This window comes from Diuraphis noxia, unplaced genomic scaffold, assembly GCF_037042655.1.
Source record: "Diuraphis noxia isolate RWA-SAM2 unplaced genomic scaffold, SU_Dnox_SAM2 contig0005, whole genome shotgun sequence".
In the NCBI taxonomy this organism is placed as follows: Eukaryota; Metazoa; Arthropoda; class Insecta; order Hemiptera; family Aphididae; genus Diuraphis; species Diuraphis noxia.
This window is the reverse complement of record NW_028301715.1, coordinates 48,255,904-48,278,528: the sequence shown is the minus strand read 5'-3', so window position 1 is coordinate 48,278,528 and position 22,625 is coordinate 48,255,904. Positions and strand designations below refer to the sequence as shown.

The following is a 22,625-nucleotide window of genomic DNA, read 5'->3' as shown; positions in this document are numbered from 1 at the left end:
AAATTACCATATATGATGATGAACTCACGTCATTGCTTGGTAAATGGACTCTATGCCATATCTCATGGCGAATTCGTCGACGATATCTTGCGCGGGGGATTCAAAATACAATTTCCATCCATCTTCTCCCTTAGCTTGAGGCAGGTGAACTATTCCAGCGTTGTTTTCGCACAGCGAGTGAAATAGATTTTCATGAAGACACGTGTATTGGATATGATAAGGAGCGACTTTTTCCTCCCCTTTGATTTCTACATTGATATGTAATCGAATAGCACCGGATACCGCTGATTTATCAGTCCTTTTTTCGAGATTGTACCAAACGTCCATTTCGCCCGACAATGTCCGAACCTATAAATACTTACTTTTTAGTCATACGCTCTCGCACAAATATTATGTATTTGATATGTATATACCTCGATAATAGTTTGTCCTAAAAAATCGTCCGATTCTCTGGTTAATTTTTGTCTGAGTCTTGATTTTAGGTCGTTGTCTTCGTCCCATACCCTGACTTTGATTCGATCCGAAGAATTATGGCATTCGCTATAAATATTGAAAATTTATAGGTATACATGTATGTACTTACATGTAATAAAACATATTTTATACGGTGACAGAGAAAGGGAGGAAGAAATACTTACAAATAAAATTTTTCATTCCAAACAGGATTGAGCTCTTGAGGCATAGTTCGCGTTCTTTTTTTCACTTTACCCACTTGAACAGTTACGTATGGATCTGATGTACCACTTTTGTCTTTTGCGATGAGTCCTTGAGCACATTTTACTATAGTAAAAATGAAATATTATAGTCAATAATTATTAAAAAATAAGAGTTAAATAAATCTAAAGCACGGGTTCATTCTAAAGCTATATGTACAATATTTTGCACGTGCATACTAACAACAACAATATTATAAATGCATGCAATAAGCGTTAATTTTTTTCGGAAGACGTCTTTTAAGTTACTTCTGCTAACTAGATATCGATGATTTATGTGATTTGTTTGATTTGAAATTTAATTATTAGCAAATATTTGCTCGATTCCAATTTCTAAGCTGTGAGTAATAGTGAACCCTAATAAGCCTAACCGCTGACCTGTTATTTCGATTTTGCACGACCATTTAGAAGTGCCTTCAAGAACGATAGCTTCCGCTTGCTCCAAGGAATCGATATGCATATCAGGTTCCACAGAAAACATGGTTCTTCAAATACGCAAAAACCAAAACAATAAAAACAAATATTTACACACAAATTGATCGGAGGAAAGGAACCAAAATAGAAAATGTTTAGATTTAAATAAATGAAAATTCTTTCTTAATATTTTTGAATGCATCATAGATGTAAGCGAGGAAAAATATAAACGTTTGTAAACACATTTCAGACATTTGTATTAGTGAACAAACAATAAACCATGCACAAAAGAAGTTAAAAAAAAAATATACAAAATTATAGTTGATTGAAAGAATTTTCATTAGAAATCTCGTGCTTAAAATATACACATGAGGGGTTAAACATATCAAAATAGTAAAACACCAATTCCATAAAATTCAACACCAAGCGCAATGAAGGTTGCCACACAAAGCTCTTTGAAGTCGTCTGCTCATAATGTCAAATTGGTTTTTTTTTTTTAAACAAACCTGTGATGGCAATTTTTGCTGACCACTTGCAAGTACCATCCAAAACCGATTGTTTCACCGCTTTAATATGACCTTGATGGCTTTTCTCCTCAACGCCGAACACTGATCTGCATATAATTTAAAAAAAAAACACATAACAACCAATTTTTTTGTTTTGTTTTGTTCACACCACCCAACACTGCCGTGAATTATGTTAAGCTATTAATAAGAACTTCTTCCAGACGTTGTATACGTGTATTTCTCAACGGCCTGGAAATGTCTGTTAGTTGTTTTCGCACAAACGTCGAACGAGTCCCAGACGCACATTTAGAACAAACAAACGGTGTCGTTTACGTCGGAAAATCGGCGGTTTATTTCTTTATCATCGTATAACCATTATAAATTGCATCCGCTTAGGTTGTGTACACGTGATCGCTGTCATTTCGGTTAGGTGTCTAACGCGCAGAATCGATAACAGCTTTTCAACCGAATCCAATTCAATCGCGTGGAATCCGTTAACTCGGTTTGTTCGTAATAGAAGACGTGTCTGGTGACGAGCAGATTGAAATTAATCTGACAGTGTTCCATTTGTTCTAAGACGTCTATTTAATAAGCGCTGTATATATTGCGTCACGCGTGTCGTCCTATTTTGACCCCAATTCTTTTCCAACGATTGCCATATGTTTCCGTTTACGAGGATACCGTGTCGTCCGTGTGCACCGACGACATTGTGTCGATAGATATATTTCTTTTGTACGAGTTAAGATTCATTTTAGGGACTATTCGTGTTCGTTATACTCGGACAAAAAAAAAAAAAAGAACAAAGTCTTAGCCTGAGATAGGTACAGTAGTATTGACTGTTATCAAATTTTCCACTGTGGTTTAAGTGTTATTGTTGAAAAAACTATACATCTCAGAAAATCGATATAATTAATTAAGAAAAAAAAAAGTACACAATATATTATGTTACAAAGTTTGGTGTCGCTTATTAAAATTATTAACGATACGGTTTAACTTTTTTGTTTCAGAAGTCACCGCCCATTTTTCAATAGACGTTATGGTATATTAATTTTAAAAGTTATGGATTGTTGAAAGATGTTTTAATTTTTATGAATATCAACAATAAACAAAATGTTAAAATAATATTTGACAGGGTATAATATTGATTAAAGTAGACAATAGTAAGTGATTCCTACCGGAATTTCGTTTAAGGAAAATGTTGACAATAAATTGACTGAAACTCATGCAGCCTGCTGTGAAATATCTACAATTGCAGTTTACCAACAATTGCACAAAAGGCTCTTACGATTTGGTTGTTAATTTTCTAAATTTGATGTTCGATATTAAAATGTTAACTAACCTGATGAGTTCGAAAATCTCTGGATGATCTCGTTCGCGTTGCAACATTCTGTCCTTCATCGCCTGTATAATTGATATAGCTTTATCTTCGGCACCGTGCTTGGAACTTTTTTCGGCCGCTCCTATTATTTATAGGAAGCAAAACAAAAAAAAAAGATTCATATAAATAAGTTTTGGTGTTTTCAATAATAATATAAGTAGGTAGGTAAATGTAAGTGGTATAAAATACGAATAAGAAATATAATATAACTGTATTTGTTCGATTTTTATACACCACATGAAAAAATAATTTTATTGGCAAAAAGATTTTCGAAAACTTTGAAAATATGATGACCACTTTTTATGGTTGACATTTTTTTTTATCTGGTCCATTGTTCTACGCGTTATTTGCTGTGTCACTAATAAAAAAATAGAACGGGTTTTAAAGTTATTTCTATTCAAAGTTTGATCAGGTAGGTCCTCCCGGGGGCCCTAAAAATTGTGGGTTAATGGCAAATGCCGTATAGAAACGCGTATCAGAAGTCGCAAAGCGAATACGAATAACATTTCAGACATCCTTCGAAAAAGTATTCACTATATGTACACGTGGTACGTACACGTTTTTAAACGTACCACTTGGGGCGAATTCATTATATTTATTTGATGTAAGACTACTAAAGATAAAACGGTATATTCTTCTGCTGCGGGAATCAAAAATATGATATAGGTAAATATTTGTGAGCATTTAAATTATTTTTGATTTTAATAAAATTTATAAAAAAATTAAGAACGCATATTATGTATTTCATCGCTGCGATACTTTAGTATAATATATCGATCGGTCGTGTGTGGCGTAAGTAATATTTCATTATTTTTTTAAATTTAGATTTGCATAATCGCATAACATATTACATTATTCGTATTAAAAATTTGTTTGCTTTTGGATAAAATAATCGTTCGTCCTCGTATATTAATATCGTGGCGAATGCGCGCCATATTGCTACGAAACACGTCGCGTTTCAGCTATGTATAATAATAATAATTATTATTATTATTATAATGTCGCGGTCGGTCGGTTAAATATTAATTTGAATATTTCCACGGCGCCAAATTATTGTTATTGCTCGCGACGTTTGTATAATAGTTTAAATAATATATATATATATATATATGTTTTTTAAGTTATGACTTACTTTGCAAACAGTCGGCGTTTAAGAGCTCTTTGCACTTCTCGTGGCACTTGACCCCGCATTCGGTGCACCGTACCCCTTGCCGGGCGATGCCCCACAGCAGCCCTTCACATTCATAACAATACGTCGGCGAAGTCGCAGTCCACGAGACGAAATTATGCGGCGTGGTCGACGATATTGGATAGATTAGAGCTTGCAGAGCTTTTTTGTACACGTGCATTTTCTGAAATATTTTGGCGGACGCCGATGTACATTAGATCGGTCAACGATAATACAATATTATTAGAGTAGTGATCCGATAACGCGTCCGTTTAACATAACATAAACGTTAACTCGTTACGCGGTCAAAAAGTAGTCGAAACGTTTTTATTGTTCATTTTTGATATTGGGTTTTTTTTTTTTTATTTATCCTAAGTACTTTGTCACATTTTGTTTTAAAATAATTCATTATGCTTATACCTACACGTTATTTGTATAGGTAAGGCCGCGCATTAAGTTGAAATTTCAAAAGCGTCCGAAATTGATTCTATACTCGACTACGTATATGTTTATTATTGTGGCAAAAATCGTATAAGATTTGAATTAAAGGTTTGCGTGAAATAGATTTTAATGAATCACAAACAACTTTTATAAATTTTTTTATACGGTATATAATATATAATATATACTATAAGTCTATAAGTATACAGTAGTGTGTGTAGTATATATTTATATCGAATGAATGAATAATTTAAATAAACTATGTAGAGTGAATGATGATAAAACAATTTTAATGAGTTTTCATTATAATTTATTTATTTATTTTTTTTTTTGTGAGCCTCACTGAGAAAAACTTGTGTGTAGGTCAAAGAAAAAACTCATGAGCGACTGTATTCGTTGAAAAAAAAAGATTAAATTAATGTGTTTATATTTTATAAGCTTATACCTTATTTTATAAGGACTAACATAAAATACATTATTGAAATGTTTAATGCAAATGAAATATTTGTAAATGAATTTAATTCACTCGTTCTGATATATTTTGTTATTATTAAAATAATTATTAAACCGAAGTACCTGCCTATAATTAGGTAGACACTCGTATTGCTTATTTTTCTATAACTTTATGGAAATAATGAAATCTGTCTTATTTCTGTCAACCTAGTAAAGATGATGAGTGTTATAAAATCGAGTTTTCATACTTTTTATCGTATTATGTCAAAAGTCAGAAAAAATACTGTAATTTATAAGTTCATTTTTATGTTATCTTTTCGCGTCGTTTTTAATTTATAAAACATTGTTTGAAATTGGAATAGAATATATACATATATATATATATTTATATATTTAATTTTGTATTCAAACTGATACGAGCAGATGCGACTTTTAAACAGTCTCTGTTGAGCTAAAAAATAAAAAATAAAATAAAAATAAGTGAAGAAAAAGAAAACTTTGAGATAGCATATAAACGTCGGAATTTTTTCATCTGAAAAACTATTTTTTAATAACGAAAAAGTACAAGTGATCTGTTCAATTCGGTACTAACCAGTTCTTCGTCGTTGAGTGTGGGACGTGGAACTCCCGACGCCAGTCCTGCGTTTCTTTTTGTGGCAGCCATTGTCTAAAATACACCCACAAGAATTCCAATAATAAATTAATAATGTAAAAACGTGAAAACGTGAAACGTTGAGCAATAAAGCTATTTTAACCATAAGCGTATATTTATTAAGCATTTATGCAATAACGTGTACTCGTTTAACAATAATAATAATTATACCCATGATGCTATTAAATAAATAAACCGACTTTATTATAACTCACCAAATTATTTTTATATCACTATTATAATACTCAAAGTGGAATAAGAATGTTATGACGATGACTAATATGTAAGTGATTTAAGAATATATTATCATTATGTATTTATGTATAATATTCGTAAATGATATCTCGCCTAAGAGATATGAATGATGTCTGCACGAGAAACTTTTCAACAACCTTTCTACTGTATATATTTCACCATTTATGTTGTGTAGTCATAAAGGGGAAATAATGATGCATCAGAAAGAAACATCGAATAAAAATGGGTTTTTTTCAATGTTTCTTTTTAAGATAAATATCGACATAATATTATTACAACGTTTCCGAAATAAAAATAAAAACTTGTTTTAATGTTGGTCTGATTTTTACTCCACATTAGCTGCGGATATACGCTGTGATAATTTAGATATATTTTTTTTATCGGTAAAAAAAAAACTTATAAATTAGGTTTCCGTCATCATTATATAGTGATAAAATATACTTATTTAGATTCATATTATATATATATGTTCACATATTTTCATTTGAAAAAAAATACAAGTATTGTTGAAAACATTCTTATTCCAAATAAAAGTATACATAACTCGAGAGTTTGCCCGATAAAAAAACTTTTAGAAATTTATTTTCAAATGAAAAAATGAAAATAATAATATCAACAATTCGAAGATTATAATTATAATTTTGGAAGTTATGCGATTCGTTATACGAGATAATGGGTAGGTGAATTTTTAATTTTTAAACGCATTTTCTCGAGCAAATTCTCATTAAATGTCTATGAACGAAATCACAAGACATTTTTTTACGTGGATAAGCGCATTACTACAATCTAGTTTCTATCTAGCTCAAAGTAATCATAACGTATCGGAACCAAAGTGTTAAGTGTTCAATAATAAACTTGTGCAAAATAATAGTTTAAAGTTTTTTTCAGTTTTAGTCTTTTTTTTTAAGTTTGAACGGTATAAACGTAAACATGTAGGAAATAATTTTTTTCCTCGTATTTAAATTATCGTGTTTTTTCAACTATAATACATGCACATGTCTATTACATAACTACATCATCATTGATTAGTATTTGGAATTGTGTTAACAGCCACCTACAATTTATTAAACCAGATTAGAGTTGTAAAAAAAAAATAATTAGAAACAAATTTTTTTATAATAATAAATTAAAAACACTAATTATCTATAAGTCTACGTAAACTAAATATTATATATATGTTACACATTAAAACTAATTCTATGTTAGAAACGATTTAATTTCGAATTAAACGAATCGAAATGTGCATAGAAATGTAATGCATGCAGTATAATAATTATTTGAAAGAAAAAAATAGTATGAACATTTCATAAAAATAGTCGCAATTTATGTTGGATCGATTTGGGGGGTTTTTTTTTTTAATTAACGTTTAAGTATTATCCAGAGGTTAATGAAATTAAGGTTGACGTATTTATATTATATACACGGATCTATAGTGCTCGTATAAGTCTAATAAATTACCTACAAGGAACAGAGTTTGAGCACTTAAGAAGTTCATTATGACGTTTCGTTACACAATATGTGTATAACGTACATGCCTACACGTGTAATTTATACAGCCCTCACATTTATTTGTGTGGTCATAAACTAGAAGATTCTTTCCCATTAGAATCAATCTCAAATGTCCAACACCATTTTGTATTTATTTTTTTCTATTCATGATTTCTTCTTATAACAACTACTGTTAATAGTGTTAATACATTATTGTTTAGCTAATAGTAAAGTAAAAATATCAACCAGTCGTGCGTAATATCAACACTGTGATATAATTATCATGTATATAATATATAGTTTATTATTCTAAAATGAAACTATAGGTCATTAGTTTTTTTTTTTTTAAGTATTTTTTTTATCAAAATGGTATATACGCGTGTATTTCAGTATACATAAAATAAAATTTAAATGGTTTAAATTTAATTCTATAATATAATGCATAGATTTGTTAAATATTGATCAGTGAAAATGCCGAAAACTGTACAAATATAAATAAAATATTATAAGATGTACACATTATATAAAAATATATAAACAAACAAAGCTAATAGAAAAAACTAAGCAAAAGTGTATGGTACATAAAAAAAAAATAAAAATAAAAAAATATAATATAAAAAAGATATAATTGCTTAGCTATATTTTATTCTACCTCTAAAATAATTTTAATATTTGGAATTTCTAGAAAATAGAAATTTAAATTTTAGTGTTATAATAAAATGGTTTGGTGCTAAAGCGGTGTGTGTGAGTGTGTGCGTGATTTGTATGTGTGTGTGTGTGAGAGAGTTATAATAGTGTGTTAGTGAATGTGTGTTTTAATGGACGAAAAACCACGTCACCAGATCTAATAGCGTGCTCTATATTTTTCTCTAAATAAATGGTAAAAATAAAAAAAAAAGAACGCTATACCTTGAGAACCTGGATCGATGCGCGAAGATCACAAACAACAGACAATATAACACAAATTAGTTAGTTTACATGTTTATGTTAAAAAAATAAAAATAATGAGTCCTAAATTATGTTTCAGCTATTTCAATGAGCCTATTATATTATCATAGGATAACACCTATTTAAATTAGATACACATCATAATGATAATAACAATATCATATCGCTGTAGTTATAAAAATAAAATAAAAAGGGTTTAAATCATGAATGATCAGAGTTTGAAATGAAGAAATCGTGTTAAAAAAAAAAAATATAATAATAATAATCTATAAAGGAAGTCTAAAGAATATAATATTTTACATATAGGAAACATGATGAGAACACGTGGAATAGCAGCAAAAAAAAAAATAAAAAATAAAAAAAAACATTCATATATATAGGTACACATAAAAAACAACATAAAACATGAGGATAAGAGAAACCATTTCCAATGAAGAAATTATAATATACGGTATACACTTAGAAGCGAAAATTTTGTACAAAAATATTTACTACCAAAAAAGTCACCGGGCACACTCGTTTCTCGGTTGAATTATACGTATTACTGTTATTACTTTACAAAAACGCTGTATACGTATACTCGATGGATATCCAATTTTCGGGATTTTATGTTTCCAATAAGTCGTAACGATGGGGGCGGGGGGTTAGGATGAATTTAAATTATATTTAATATTAAATATTTTGCTTACCAGTTCCGAGACAAGAGGTATAGATTTTCTCCTGGGTCGAATATCCGGCATGCTGTCGATGTTGCTATAAAACGGATTGTCTCCAGGGTGTCTAAAATATAACACAGTAAGATCACGTACATTTTTACTGTTGACATCGGTGGTATGGTTTTTTTTTTGATAAAAAAAAATATATAAAAAAATATGACAATTTTCAAACCAGTACGTAGTACTATATAGGTATACTCTGTACTTATATATAAATATATGATATATCATTTTATTCTGCAAAGAACAGAAAACTAACGACCAGTATAACTATCCTAATTATACCATTGCAGGCACACGGCGAGTTTTAAATCAAATCTCAGCATTTGTGTAGCATGTGATCTGCTACCTGTTTTTAGATGTATCGGGTGATCTCTATCGTATTTTACTAGGAGTAGTCGGTGATCAACACAATTATTGTTATATTATATTTTTATTGTACGGATATAATCACTTGACTGTAAATCATTCTGAACATTTTGTCGACCCGCTGACAGGAGCCAACACCCGGACAATATAGGACGCATTTGATCACATCTCAAAATGAAAATACTTCTAAAAATGTATGGCACTACATCGGAATTCTAACATTGTTATTTGATTGAAGTGTGGCGGAGATCAGACTAATGCTCAACATACGTTTTTAAAATTTTTACTAGCAATGTTTACTGTAATTGAAATGTTTACTATATTTGGCCACTAATTTTTAATTTTTTTTTTAATTTGACGAATATTTGTATGATAATATGACGTACTCATGATAAAAAATATAATGTGTGTTTACACTAATAAAAAAAAATTTTTAATTTATACGTATAGATCACTGATCGATCCTGAATTCGCAGATCACTCAATTGCAGTAGACCAATCGCTATACGAATGGCCATATATCTGCTATGCGCGTGCAAATACGATTTACCTAAACCATAATAAGTTAAAGAAATCGTGAGAGGATGAACACCGAGTGTGAAAAAAAAACGTTTCGTCAGATATAAAAATAAGTTAGCTCATGACGAGGATAGAAGTATGATATAATTATGGCCGCACAAGAATTGAGTCCCATTAAAACTGTTTAGAACGAATTGAGTTCCGTAAAAAAATTCAATACTAATCGAGTCCCGTTAAAATTTGAAAAAAAAACATTTCTTTCATTTTTTGACAACTTCAGATTTGAATAGTAATTGCAACGTTTAGAAATGGGTTAAGAATGTTTAAATTTAAATTTGAAATTTTGATAAATTTGATAAATGTTCAAATAAACAAATGTATAATTAATTGATTTAAAGCAAAAAATAACTGTCTTATATCGATACAAATGTCGTTTTATTTTCGTTTTCTACTCTTATGATATTCAGTCATTCAGTATTTTGACAGTGTCGGCATTTATCTATTTCAAACAGAATTTTAAGAATGTGTACAAAATAACTAAAAATGATTCTCAATCGATATGAATTTTTATGATTTCCTAATTTGTACATAGTTAGTATACTTTTTGTTTTCCAATCACCAACACAATTATTGGTGATATTTTCCTTTTTCGTATACCAAGAGACTCAATTAATATATTATTTTTTTCTCGTTCAGGCAGGGGACTCGATCAGTATGCGGAACTGGAGACGTCATATTATAAGTCAAAATATAACGGCTTAATTTTTGTTTTAAACATTACTGAAGAGGTCGAGGCACGTTGAAATACAAGAGTAATTAAAAGAGAAGAAGAAGCAGTTCTCCCCCTTTCAAGGCCACCGTCACTTGTCACAAATTCAATCACTGCTCGTAAAGGCATATTTTCTCCGACAAGACTAATTTCATATGTTTACTTTTATCGCGTGTATACATCGCAGGGTGGGTATGTACATGTGTATATAGGTACCGCCAAAGACGACGACGATGGCTTTCAATGTTGTGTCAACCGATAAATGACATTTCGACCCTCCCCTACCCCCACCCATCCACGCTTTTATCCCATCGGCGCCTAACTCTACTCCTCCTCCCCTTCTCAACCGCTCTCCCCACCATCACACCAATCGAAAGTTTGTTATCTGCAGACAGGTCGACGTCGTCGCCGTTTGCCACCCCTCATCGTGTTTTGGTACGTATATTATAGAAGTGCACTTACGGATTACACCCAACACCCACACACTGACGTCGCCATTATATTTTACTTTTCATCTGCGTGTGCGTTCACACACACACACACACACACACAGAAATGTGGGACACAAAATTCAATGGACCGATCCCGTACAAAGCTCTTTAAAACCGTCATACGCCGCGAGAGGCGGTCGGATGCGATGACGGATACACGTGTGATGGGGTGGTAAAAACACCAGACGCACACCCACACAGAGGAAATCTCGGGTTAACACGTACTTTTAAACTCTTTATACACGGCGAGTGCATACATGGACGGGTGGGCGGGCGAAGTGTGTGCAAAATATACTCCATTGAGTGTACGGCGGTGCAGGTTGTGAACAATATCGAATAACAGCGAATTCCACATCATTACGGAATATAACAAAATAGACTTTATAGCGTATCGTATTTATTAGATTATATATTATTGTGTAGGTACTGCGACGTTCACCAGATTATTTTTTTCATCTCGCTCGCTCTCGTTCGTTTTCGGCTCATCTACTTGTACCACTGCATACAACACCAACAACGATAATACCTAATAAAAACGACGGCGACGTTTCGTTTGCCCACAACGTGTCTGTCTTCCGTTTTCTATTTCGTACATAATATAATATATACGCTTTTCGCTATTATTTACCTCCCGGTATACTAAATCAGAGTTACTTACGCATATTATCGTCATTATTTTTTTATTATTTTTTTTTTTTAAGTTTTTTACTTACCCATTCGCTCTATTAATGTTTTCGCCGCTCCCTCTTCCATTCTGTAAGCAAAAAAAAAAAAATGTCATTTAATACCGATATATTGTAAACAGTAAACACACATATTATTATTATATGTTTATACTATAATATTATATAACGTTTGATTTTTATATTACAACGTTTTGTTACATTATAATTATACACACATATATAAACGTTGTATATTATACGTAGTAATAACGAAATGTACAAATTATGTCTGATTATTATTATTTCTCCGCGAGTGGTAAGCCAAGTAATTGGGTACAGCAGATAGTGTATAGTATATCGACTCTTGTGAAATAATTGGGTGGATTTTTTGTAGAACGATAGGAGAAAAAAAAATAATTTGCCGCTGCACCGACATAAGTGTACAGAGATATTTATGGGGGTGAATTGCATTTGACAGAAAATCTTTATCGAACCATATTTTGCTATTTTTTTTCGTTTCGGGTTTAACGTTTTTCATCCGCGGAGTCGAATTTTTAGCTTCAAGGAAAAAAAAGTTTGTCAGCTATAAAAAACCAAACTGTTGCTGGCCACCCAATGTATACCACCACGACGACACTCTATGACATATTATATATATATGTATCGTGTTTATGGGAAATCGTATAATGGTTTGCGCATAAACTGTACACATAATGTGAAATATTTTATATGTTAATATTATATATTTTAGTCCAACTTTAACCGCGTGCAAACTTGCTGCTGTTGTTCGGTGCCCCCCCCCCCCCTCCCCCCATTCACCCTTATCGATTATTTTTCGTGTTTGGTAGGTATAACCAATGACGGTCACATAAGCCGCACACACCTATTGTGTGTGTATACGTCATATAAATAAGTGGTGTTATTCGCATATAATTAAAAAGCCATAAATTATCATCTCCGTACTTTGTTTTATGATGTTTCTATCGCGCGAATCGCATAATCCCGAAACCGCATTTGTTATAAATTATATCGGATTATCGAGCGTTAAAAGCCGAAATGCAGTGAAATACCCGAATTAAACATAATATTCGAATTTCGTATATTATTTGTTCGCCGTTGATAATATACTTAGGTACCTACATGCAATATTACAACGTTCCGGAAAAATTATTTTTGGGTATACCCGAGGGGAAAAAGTGCGTTCGAAACGAGAGGTGTTTTCCACGTAAAGTTATTAGAATTCGTTACGGTATTGTATATGGTATTGTTTATTATTATTATTTTTTTGTAATAATTTTCGAGTCTTATTTGGGCGCGTGTGTTAGATTAAAATCACTAAACGTATATCGTAGCAGCACAACGTAGCACATATTATAATCAAATCGAATTAATTTTTTGAAAAGGTTGAGCCAAAAATAGGTATCAAACGTTGAACCGATAGTTAATATCATTATTGACATGTACGTGCCACGTGGTATGTAATTATTGCTTCACGGGCACTCAACTCTTTTGGCTTTTAACTAAACTTCAAACGTTCATAAATAATAAACTACCTAACCTAGCGGTTCGATACGTTCGTCGATATTTTCAGGACGACAACGTCCAACGAAAACAATAATCTAAAATACTCTAAATATCCACTCGGGAAATAAATAGGCAGGTCGTTGAAAACTTGACTCGTAAACGTCGTCGCGTATTGCATAGTGGCATCGGTGGTACCACATTATTGCATATAAATGCGCGAAGTTTCAAATTAGAAGGGACCGGAGAAAAATAACATAAAAGTTTACTATTGGCCGACAAAACTATAATTGTGTGTCTTACTGTGGAAAAACAGTTCAATTTACCACGACAGTCGTACGCTTATTTATGTTTGCTGTAATGTATACATTATTACGTACATTATACTAATGCATGTAATAATACGTAATTTTATTAAACAATTAGTTTTACCATGAAAATCCTAAATATGTTCTTTAATAATGATGTAAACCACACGAATTTACAATAATAATAATATTTATTTATTTATGCATAGAATACTCGTGTCAGGTTTCGGCAATAATGTAGGTATGGCATTTATAGCCATCGTTAGGTAGATGACCGGCAATGGAGGAGATAACATACGATATTAATTGTTACCGTTATCGTTTTTATGATAAAAATCAAAAGATAAGATAATAATATATTGAACCACACCATTCGACAATTTAGTTTAAAATATGTGTAGAAAAGTTTAATGCGCTCAGTGACGTCCCAGATGAAGATTATTAGTTATTGTGATTATTATTTATTAATAATTTTTTATGACCAACTGTACATATCAAACATGCAACAAATGGCTAAATAACTTGGTGACTTTTTGTTAGAAAAATAGTTTAGAAATCTGCATTTGGTCGAAACTGTTTTTTTATATCTCGTTAGATATTGACCAATTTCACTTTGTCATTTTTTCCGTACAATAATTTATGGTTCATATGGCACATTTGGTTATTTCACTCGGTCACTTTATGCATGACGACGGCGATATTTGTCTACAAAAGGCATCCGAATCGCAATCATTAGTTGATGGTCAAAGGTTTTTCAAATGCGCATGGCGACAAAAGTGTACCACAATACGGTGCATATGTTTTTAAAAAAAAGGTAGGTACTTTGTAAGTCGAAATGCCACACTCAAAAAAGTTTGATATTTATATATTATAATATAATAATTGTATGCAAAAACGGTATGGAATCGGAGCCAAAAGGTTTCTATAGAGTGTTCCCATTTTTGAAAGCTCAAAACAAAAAACCAACATGAAATTAGAAGTATAATATATTTTTAAGCAGCCCGGTCTTATTTTCAGAGTGTTCTGTGTGGAATTTTTTTTTCGTCGACAACGATTGTCGAGTGTCGGACACTATATAGTGTCCTGTTTGAAATTCTGATCCAGTGTATAAATATAATAATAGTGAGTGGAATAAGGAAAAAAACGAAAATACGAAAAAAAAAACAGAAAAGAATATATATATATATAAAAAACAACAACAGCACTAAAGGTTCCGGAGGTTTAAAAACCATGGCGTCGTTAAGGGGAAGGCACACACACACACACACACACGCTGATGACACAGGCATTTGTCCCACCCACACTTTTTTTTTCTTTTTCTTTAACGGATTGAGTTGGCGATGGCAAATCTCTATGGGACGTTTGCCCGCTGCAGCTTGTTTTATTATAAGACGGCTCTCTCTGTTTATCGTACGTATAATAATATAAACGATCTTTTTAGCTAACTATATTATAAACCTATATACAGCTGCACATACACACAGAGGGAGAGTCTGTTCCCGTCGCCGGTGTGATATTTTCGTTTTATTTTTTATTTTCGAGTCGTCTTAATATTCCATTATTAATCTTTTATTTACAAACGACGACGACGCTGATGGGTTCGTTGTCTCTCATCAGTCCTATTAAATCCATTATTTATCCGGCACACGACTAAAAATACGGTGTTCCCATCAGATGAGTCTTATCGAGAAAGGTCACTGGCAAAATGGGAGGGAGGAAAAAAAAAGACCCTATGTTTAATTGAAAATGCCAATCTAACATGTATACTACAACGCCGCCGCTTTCACGATGTACTGTAATATATATATATATATATACATATTTCTATTCATTTTGTTAATATATTATATTATAGCTATAGAATTTCTTAATCTCAGCTGTTATTTAGACTAAAAGTACTTTTTATTCGCATAAGAAAATGTGCTCTAGATAAATAATTGACTTCTGTCGGTTTATATATTATACTTTATTTACTGGTCATTATTATTTATTTGTTATGTACTTTTTTCGTTTTTTTTTTTTTTTTTTTATCGATGTTGCGAGCAAATAACAATGTATTGTTTCAATTTGCGAATAATTGGCTGTTAAACTGTAACATAAAAACTCAAAATTCTTTAACGGTTATAACGATAAAACAAATTTTATTACAATTATTGTATGTCAGTTAAATGTATAGTATCATGTTTTCGAGGCAGTTCTGATAGTGTTATTGTTGTAGTGAAACAAAGATGTCGGGTATAGGCAATAATAGTGTATTTGTACCTAATAAATGATTATGGTTTATGTCCATCGTCCATCAAGTCGTTCAATTTTGTGACGCGAAATTCAAAACGATATATGTTCACGATCGGAATAAACGCAAAATGACGACAGACTACCAAAGCGCGCAATAGTAATAACAATTTAAGTATAATTATCATCTACGGCGTAAAAAATATAATTATTGTGGACCACGTGCAGAGAGTATAATAATAATTATTATAATTTTTTTTTCTGAAACGCATAACACTGCAACGTTAAGCGGTATGGTTTAAGTACCTACACAACATTTAGTACGTATAAAATATATAACAGTATATACGAGTACATAATAATTAGTAATTGTTTGCAAATCATATTCAACAATTTAGTTATTTTTAGCATTTTTTTGTTTTTTTTTTTTATTATTCGAAAAAATACCTCTGCTATACGGTCATGAATATATTATGAGCTGCAGAAAACGGTCGAAAAAGGTCACGGCCTGATAATGCACGGCACAGTGAGTTTACTTGGTAAAAACTTTTACTCGAAAGCAAAAAAAATAAATAAATCTAATTTATATATTATACCTGGCCGTAAATGTGTAGCAATGATATACACGCTCGTGGTATGAAAACGATACCAACCATTTTCGTTATAATTTGTACTTTTATTTTTAACTCATTAAGTTAAAAGTTAACTTTTTAAAAAAAGTAACCTAAATTAGTTTAAAGTTAAAATTTTCTAATTTACAAAAATAAAAAATTCTAGACCCATAATATGGGTTATCAGAAAGTTTTTCTTTTTACGTTCAAGAAAATCATTGGGAAAATTCAAAATGATACATTTTTAGTACCAAATAGTTATCATAAGACGTTGGCGACAACATTCGACATCCACCTCAAGAAACCAATTAAAAGCGATAATCTTATCACTTACCTTGGAAAACATTAATAATACAATTGAGATAATGATAAAAGTGCAAGTCGATATGGCTTTTAATTTTATTACTTATTTTTCATACAATTTTCGTCCACAGGAAATTCATATTAAAATAGTACCCAAACTATAAGTATATACTTAGAATAACGTCATTCAAAGATTTGCATTATTCTTCGGATGAAAATTAACTCGATTTAGACACTTTTGAATAAAATTAATTTGAAGTTAACACGTTAAAAAAAGTAACTTATTAAGTTAAAAGTTAATTTGAAAAAAAAAATAACGAATTAATTAACTTAACGTTTTAACTCGTTAATGCTCAGCCTTAGAATTAATGTCCAGGCAAAACTCCTATGTCGTACGTGCTAATAATGTGTATCGATTATTATTAGGTATGACGTTTGCATAGCGATTATTTTGTCATATTGTGAAAATCTTTTTGCCTAAAATGACTGTATTAAATTTTAATTGAAGGTAATAAAACAATCAATAATACTAAATACTAGAAATAATTTTTAAAGGAATTGAAAATAAAAATATTGCACGATTTTTATACAAAAAGCACAAACTGTGTAGCGGATATTTTATTTATTAAATAATTTTAATTTGATTTATTAAAACAATAAAACAACTTTTTTCCTTTTTTTTTCTGTATGTACTGTAGTCATTATTTAGCGATAAAAATATGACACAGCTACCATATTATTATGATTATAATATGGTGGCGTTTGAAATTAAATCGGTTTTAAATTCTTAAACTAGGTACACAGTGCGAGCGTTTTAACAATATCAAATAACCGTAGTAAATGATTGTAATACGCAATATTATGTTCATATAAATATATATACTTAAATTTTATTTTATCATTTTAAATTTTGGTTATAACGACAATCAGTTGTGGTGACCAATTTTGACTAGTTTCTTCTTGAATGCCACTACAAATCGTTTCTACTGTAGGTACTAAGATTATTGATTGATCTGTGTATCGACACAATAACGTTTTATAATAATGAGTTTAAATAATACATATTATGTTTATCAACAATTATGATTTAGGCTTCTCTAGGTTATCGTCACATTCACATGATAACAATACATATACATTACATGGTGACTTACATGTTGATACATTCACCAGTTATGTTTTACAGTCGTAAGTACGCCATAATATTAATTTAGTGTTGTGTATTTAATATTTTAAACAATATTAATCAAACGGTAAGTGACATCATGAAATGTGATATATTTTGAAATCCGTCGAAATTCTTCAAGTGCTGCTATTATCGTGCGGCGGTCACATAAAATATAATCGGTTTAAATCGCTGAAACCTCCGTTGTACGATTTCAATTTTCTACAAAACAATTAAACAGCCGAGAGCGTTAAAACGATGGATTTGCAAATTAAAATGGTGCACAGTATAAGAGTGGCCCGCCGTGGGTTTCAGGCGGCTTGTAATTTTGTCGAAAACCATTAGGATGATAAAAAACAAAATATTTCATCAACGGATTTCATTCCGGGTCCTAAAAATCGACCGAGGAGCTTTTACGAAAGTTAAGGAATCTCATTATGTTCATAACAATAAGCAAATAAAATTAAAAAAAAAAAAACTACATATAATATTGTACAACCATAAAACGCTCCGCTAATAATGTATAAAACAATAGTGTGCGTTCTTTTTTTTTTTAGTCATTGTCTGTCTTGTCGGTCCTCATCGATTATTTTATCCTTTGCGCATATATATTCTGTCAAAGACGGTTTGACAGGTAAAAATATTGTTATTCGTTACGTGACTAATGACAATCAATATTATTGAGTCATAGTTTGCTTTTTTTCGAGGCACCATTAGTTTGTTATCGTGTATACTGTTTTTGATCGAACAAGACGAATATTCTGAAAATTGTCGATTACCGTAACACTGTACCTTGCACAAGGTGCGTTTTAATTTACGATGTTATTTTTTTTTTATACAATAATTGTATACTCTGCATCAGATTGAAATCAATGGAGAGGAATTGTAGAAGCGGCATTATACATTATTCCAGACGGGTTTTTAAAATGTGAACCAAACGATGTGTCGATATTCAAGACGCTCAGAGGCAGGTCGTAACACCACTCATTGTCTTTTATCAATATTTCAGTATGAGGTCGTAACACCGTTCACCAACACCTCATAGCTTACTACATTGTAATTTTGTATCAATAGTTTAACTATAAAATAAAGATTTTTAATACTTATACATCAGTATTTTCCTTTATTCCTACGTTGATGTATGAATCGACGTTCAGTCGGGACGTAACACGTGTAATATATTTTTTATGATGTCTTAGCGACATTTATCGTAGAATTTTATAGTAATATATATTTTTGGAAAAGTCCTATCCGTCGATAATTGTAATATCCACGGAATTTTCGTTTATGAACGTTAAATATCGTGAAAACATATTTTCTTTGCTGCTGAAATGTAATGTGAATGCAAATAATCTGCTGCTGCTCTATAAGTGTTCTGTAAATATTTATAATATAATAATAAAAATAATAGTAATATAATAACAATAAATTTATTATAATTTATAAGTTTATTAAAACTTTGAAAATAGGAATATGTTGTGTTGGAGATTTCATTATCGCTCGTTTAATATATGTATAAATAATTTGAATATTTCAAACTCGAGGCCAGTTCACGAGTCGTTAAAATTATAACAATATTTAAAGAAAACTGGCAACTGCAGTTGTTACCAAACAGTGGATGGATTTGATCTGGACTAAGGACGGGATATTTAAAATCATTATCTTTTTATGGTATAAATTAAACGAGATTTTCAACCGTTTTCGTATAACTTTTCGATTTTGATTTCATCGGTTTCATAAATGTTTGAATTGTGATGGTGAACATTTTTTTTGGCGATCTCCGATATATTGTATAGCGTTGTCCTGCATGTATTACGAGTCACGAGTATAATTAACGGAACAGTATAGACCGATTATTTATCATTGCTTTTAAGTTTAAGAAATAATACCAACAGACAACAATGCATATTATTATATAATAATGCGGTTTGAGCCGAATTAGTGACCGATGGATGAGTGCCAAAACACAGTGCGGTATACGTCTCAGGCTGTAATGTTTTTTTCTTGTCTACAACAGCTATAGGCATAAAGATAGAACGATAAACAATTGCTTGTTTATATAATATGATGTTCAATAAAAATAAAATAATTTATACGACGCGAAAATAATAATTCAATTTGTAAATATAATTGTAAACAATTTAAAGCTGTCGGTGATATTTTAAAAAGAAAAAAGAAATACAAACGGGAACCACTCTGCCGACTATATACACTCTTCCAGTTCGAGCAAAACCGTTTTCTTTCATTTTTATGTTCTCTGTATTTTATGTATTTCGGTAATCCAAAATGAATTAAGTGCCACTGTGAAATGTGTTTTAAAATTTAAACCCCACTGTTTGCATTGCTCGTATAATACAATATACCACGTCGTGTCATATACGTATATATGGGAGTATTTTTATATATATATATATATATTTTCAAATGTTATTTCGAACGAAATGTTTCCATTAGCCGCGGAAAAAGACGTACAAAAGGTCTTTTTCGATGTCATTAATTAGAATTAAGATGACTCCCTTAGTTTTTGTTTTATCGTCTTTTAATAATTAACGCGCAGAACAACGAAACAAGACCGTCGTATGGTGTATACATAGTATATTGTGTATAATATTAGTTTTTTAAATTATTGTTTGTTCAGCAAGTTATTTAATAAATGGTTTCGGCGTATTCTTGGCTAGAAAATTTGTTATGAGCAGAATGTATTTTTTCGTTATATTATGGCGCGCCAGAATAATATATGTATGAGATGTATAAGATGCATGTATTATGTATATAATATGATATAAGTAGGTACACATAAACCCATAATTCTAACCATATAGAAAAAAAAGCGCCCTGAAGTGTTGTTATTATTATTATTACGCGTTCATAAAAATAAATAAATAAGCGCAGAAACCATAATATTATAAATTATACCGTGTATGTATATTTATGTATGAATTATGTTTTGTTTTGCACATTTTGAGTTATTATTTTTTTATGTTCGATTATTTCGCAGTATTCGCGATCGATTTAAAAAAAATTCCATGGAATTCATCCAATTAAAGAATACTCACATCAACGAACGTTTCTCTTTTCTATCAAACACGTAATACGTTTATGTAGGTACAAAGAATAATAAAATAAATATTTTTTTTAAGCTTTTATCATCAATATTCCAAAGAACTCGTCGAGAAAAGGCATCGGCTGAATGTGTGTGGGAGGTTTCCAAGTGGGATGTCGAGTGTAAGTTTTTTCGTCAACGACATGTTTGAATAAAACCGAACTCGCAATAACGTTGACGCGTTTACATTACCGGAATGAGAGTACTATCATTATCATTAGGTACGGTGTTTAATACGATACTGAAAAGTTCCGAACGAAAAACAGATCTTATATTGTTTATACATTTTATGTGGTCGGTTTTGTGCCAAACTCCACAATTTTTTCGTTTACTTGGATAGTCACCAAGTATCACTATCGCAGACCGATATATATATATATATATATATATTTACGAAAAAAATAAAGGCGTCACACGTAAAACTAGTATTTGTTTTTAATAGTTATTACTCAATAACCCACTCATACTCTCACATATTCTTATATATATAACATATTAATAGCACAGTATTAGCGATGTGTGTGTGTGTGTGTTGTCATAGCGACTTGATGCACCATACTAAAATATCTGCTCGTTTAATTTCAATTTGTCGTCAAGGACGCAAAGGATTTTCTCTTTTTAATGAAAAAAAATACGTTTCTTTCAAAATACCAGGAATGTCGAATTATTTTGTAGTTCTCGCAAAGCTTTCAGTGACAAATGTGTCATCTCTTTCTTGTACACAATGAAATACTTCAAACTTGAAATTTTCATTCTCCTTGAAATTTCATGATTTTTTGTATGTTTTCATCACTATTAGCTATAATGACCATCTGGTAATACTGATTTCATACCTGATTCAGTAAATATCAATGATTAATTCTCGATCACGATGTAAAGCGAAAATGGATGATAAATAATAATTATGTAATTAACATAATGTTTTTTTTTTATTATTATCATTAAAGTTTTCCTGACAATAATCACATAAAATATTTATACAATGTACGCCTTAAGCAATTTTTCGATTACGTTTTCCAATTAACATTTGACTAAGTAAAGGCATAGTGTTTACCGTTCTTCATTATAGTTTTAAAACCGATTTAACAAACAATTTGATTGACATCGAAAAACAATAATAAATAAATAAATTGCATGACATTTTTTGAATCCTAATCATAACATTATAATTCAGCCTGCCGTGTAATCATATTTTGTTTGAAGTTCTAAAGACTATATTATATTAATCTGACACAGTTGAATCATTATACGATAACACACATATTGGATGTCACGAGTTCATTAATATACGATATTTATTATACGTGCAGCACTATCGTGTGCAAATGAATTGAATCACTTCATGACGTGGAAAATGTACAAACGGAAACAATAGATATTATTTAATGCCAATAACTAATGGTTACGGAGGTGGTCGTGTTATACGCATATATGTAC

The 22,625-nt window shown here is 30.9% G+C and overlaps 1 protein-coding gene across 9 annotated transcripts in view; it reads right to left on the bottom strand.

The window, feature by feature from the left end:
• unc-13 (protein unc13 homolog) overlaps window positions 1-22,625 on the bottom strand; it is a 184,946-nt gene that overhangs the window by 9,289 nt on the left and 153,032 nt on the right. For 8 of the 9 annotated variants that reach the window (XM_089229892.1, XM_089229890.1, XM_089229894.1 and 5 more), the window contains 9 exons: window positions 11,994-12,034; window positions 9,106-9,196; window positions 5,666-5,740; window positions 4,144-4,363; window positions 2,973-3,093; window positions 1,634-1,740; window positions 639-780; window positions 414-540; window positions 29-348 (listed from right to left, as the gene is read on the bottom strand). In XM_089229892.1, the coding sequence (XP_089086018.1) occupies window positions 29-348; window positions 414-540; window positions 639-780; window positions 1,634-1,740; window positions 2,973-3,093; window positions 4,144-4,363; window positions 5,666-5,740; window positions 9,106-9,196; window positions 11,994-12,034 (1,244 nt within the window). Of the gene's footprint in view, window positions 1-28; window positions 349-413; window positions 541-638; window positions 781-1,091; window positions 1,199-1,633; window positions 1,741-2,972; window positions 3,094-4,143; window positions 4,364-5,665; window positions 5,741-9,105; window positions 9,197-11,993; window positions 12,035-22,625 lie in introns of all 9 variants that reach the window. The other variant, XM_015513614.2, reaches the window with a different exon arrangement.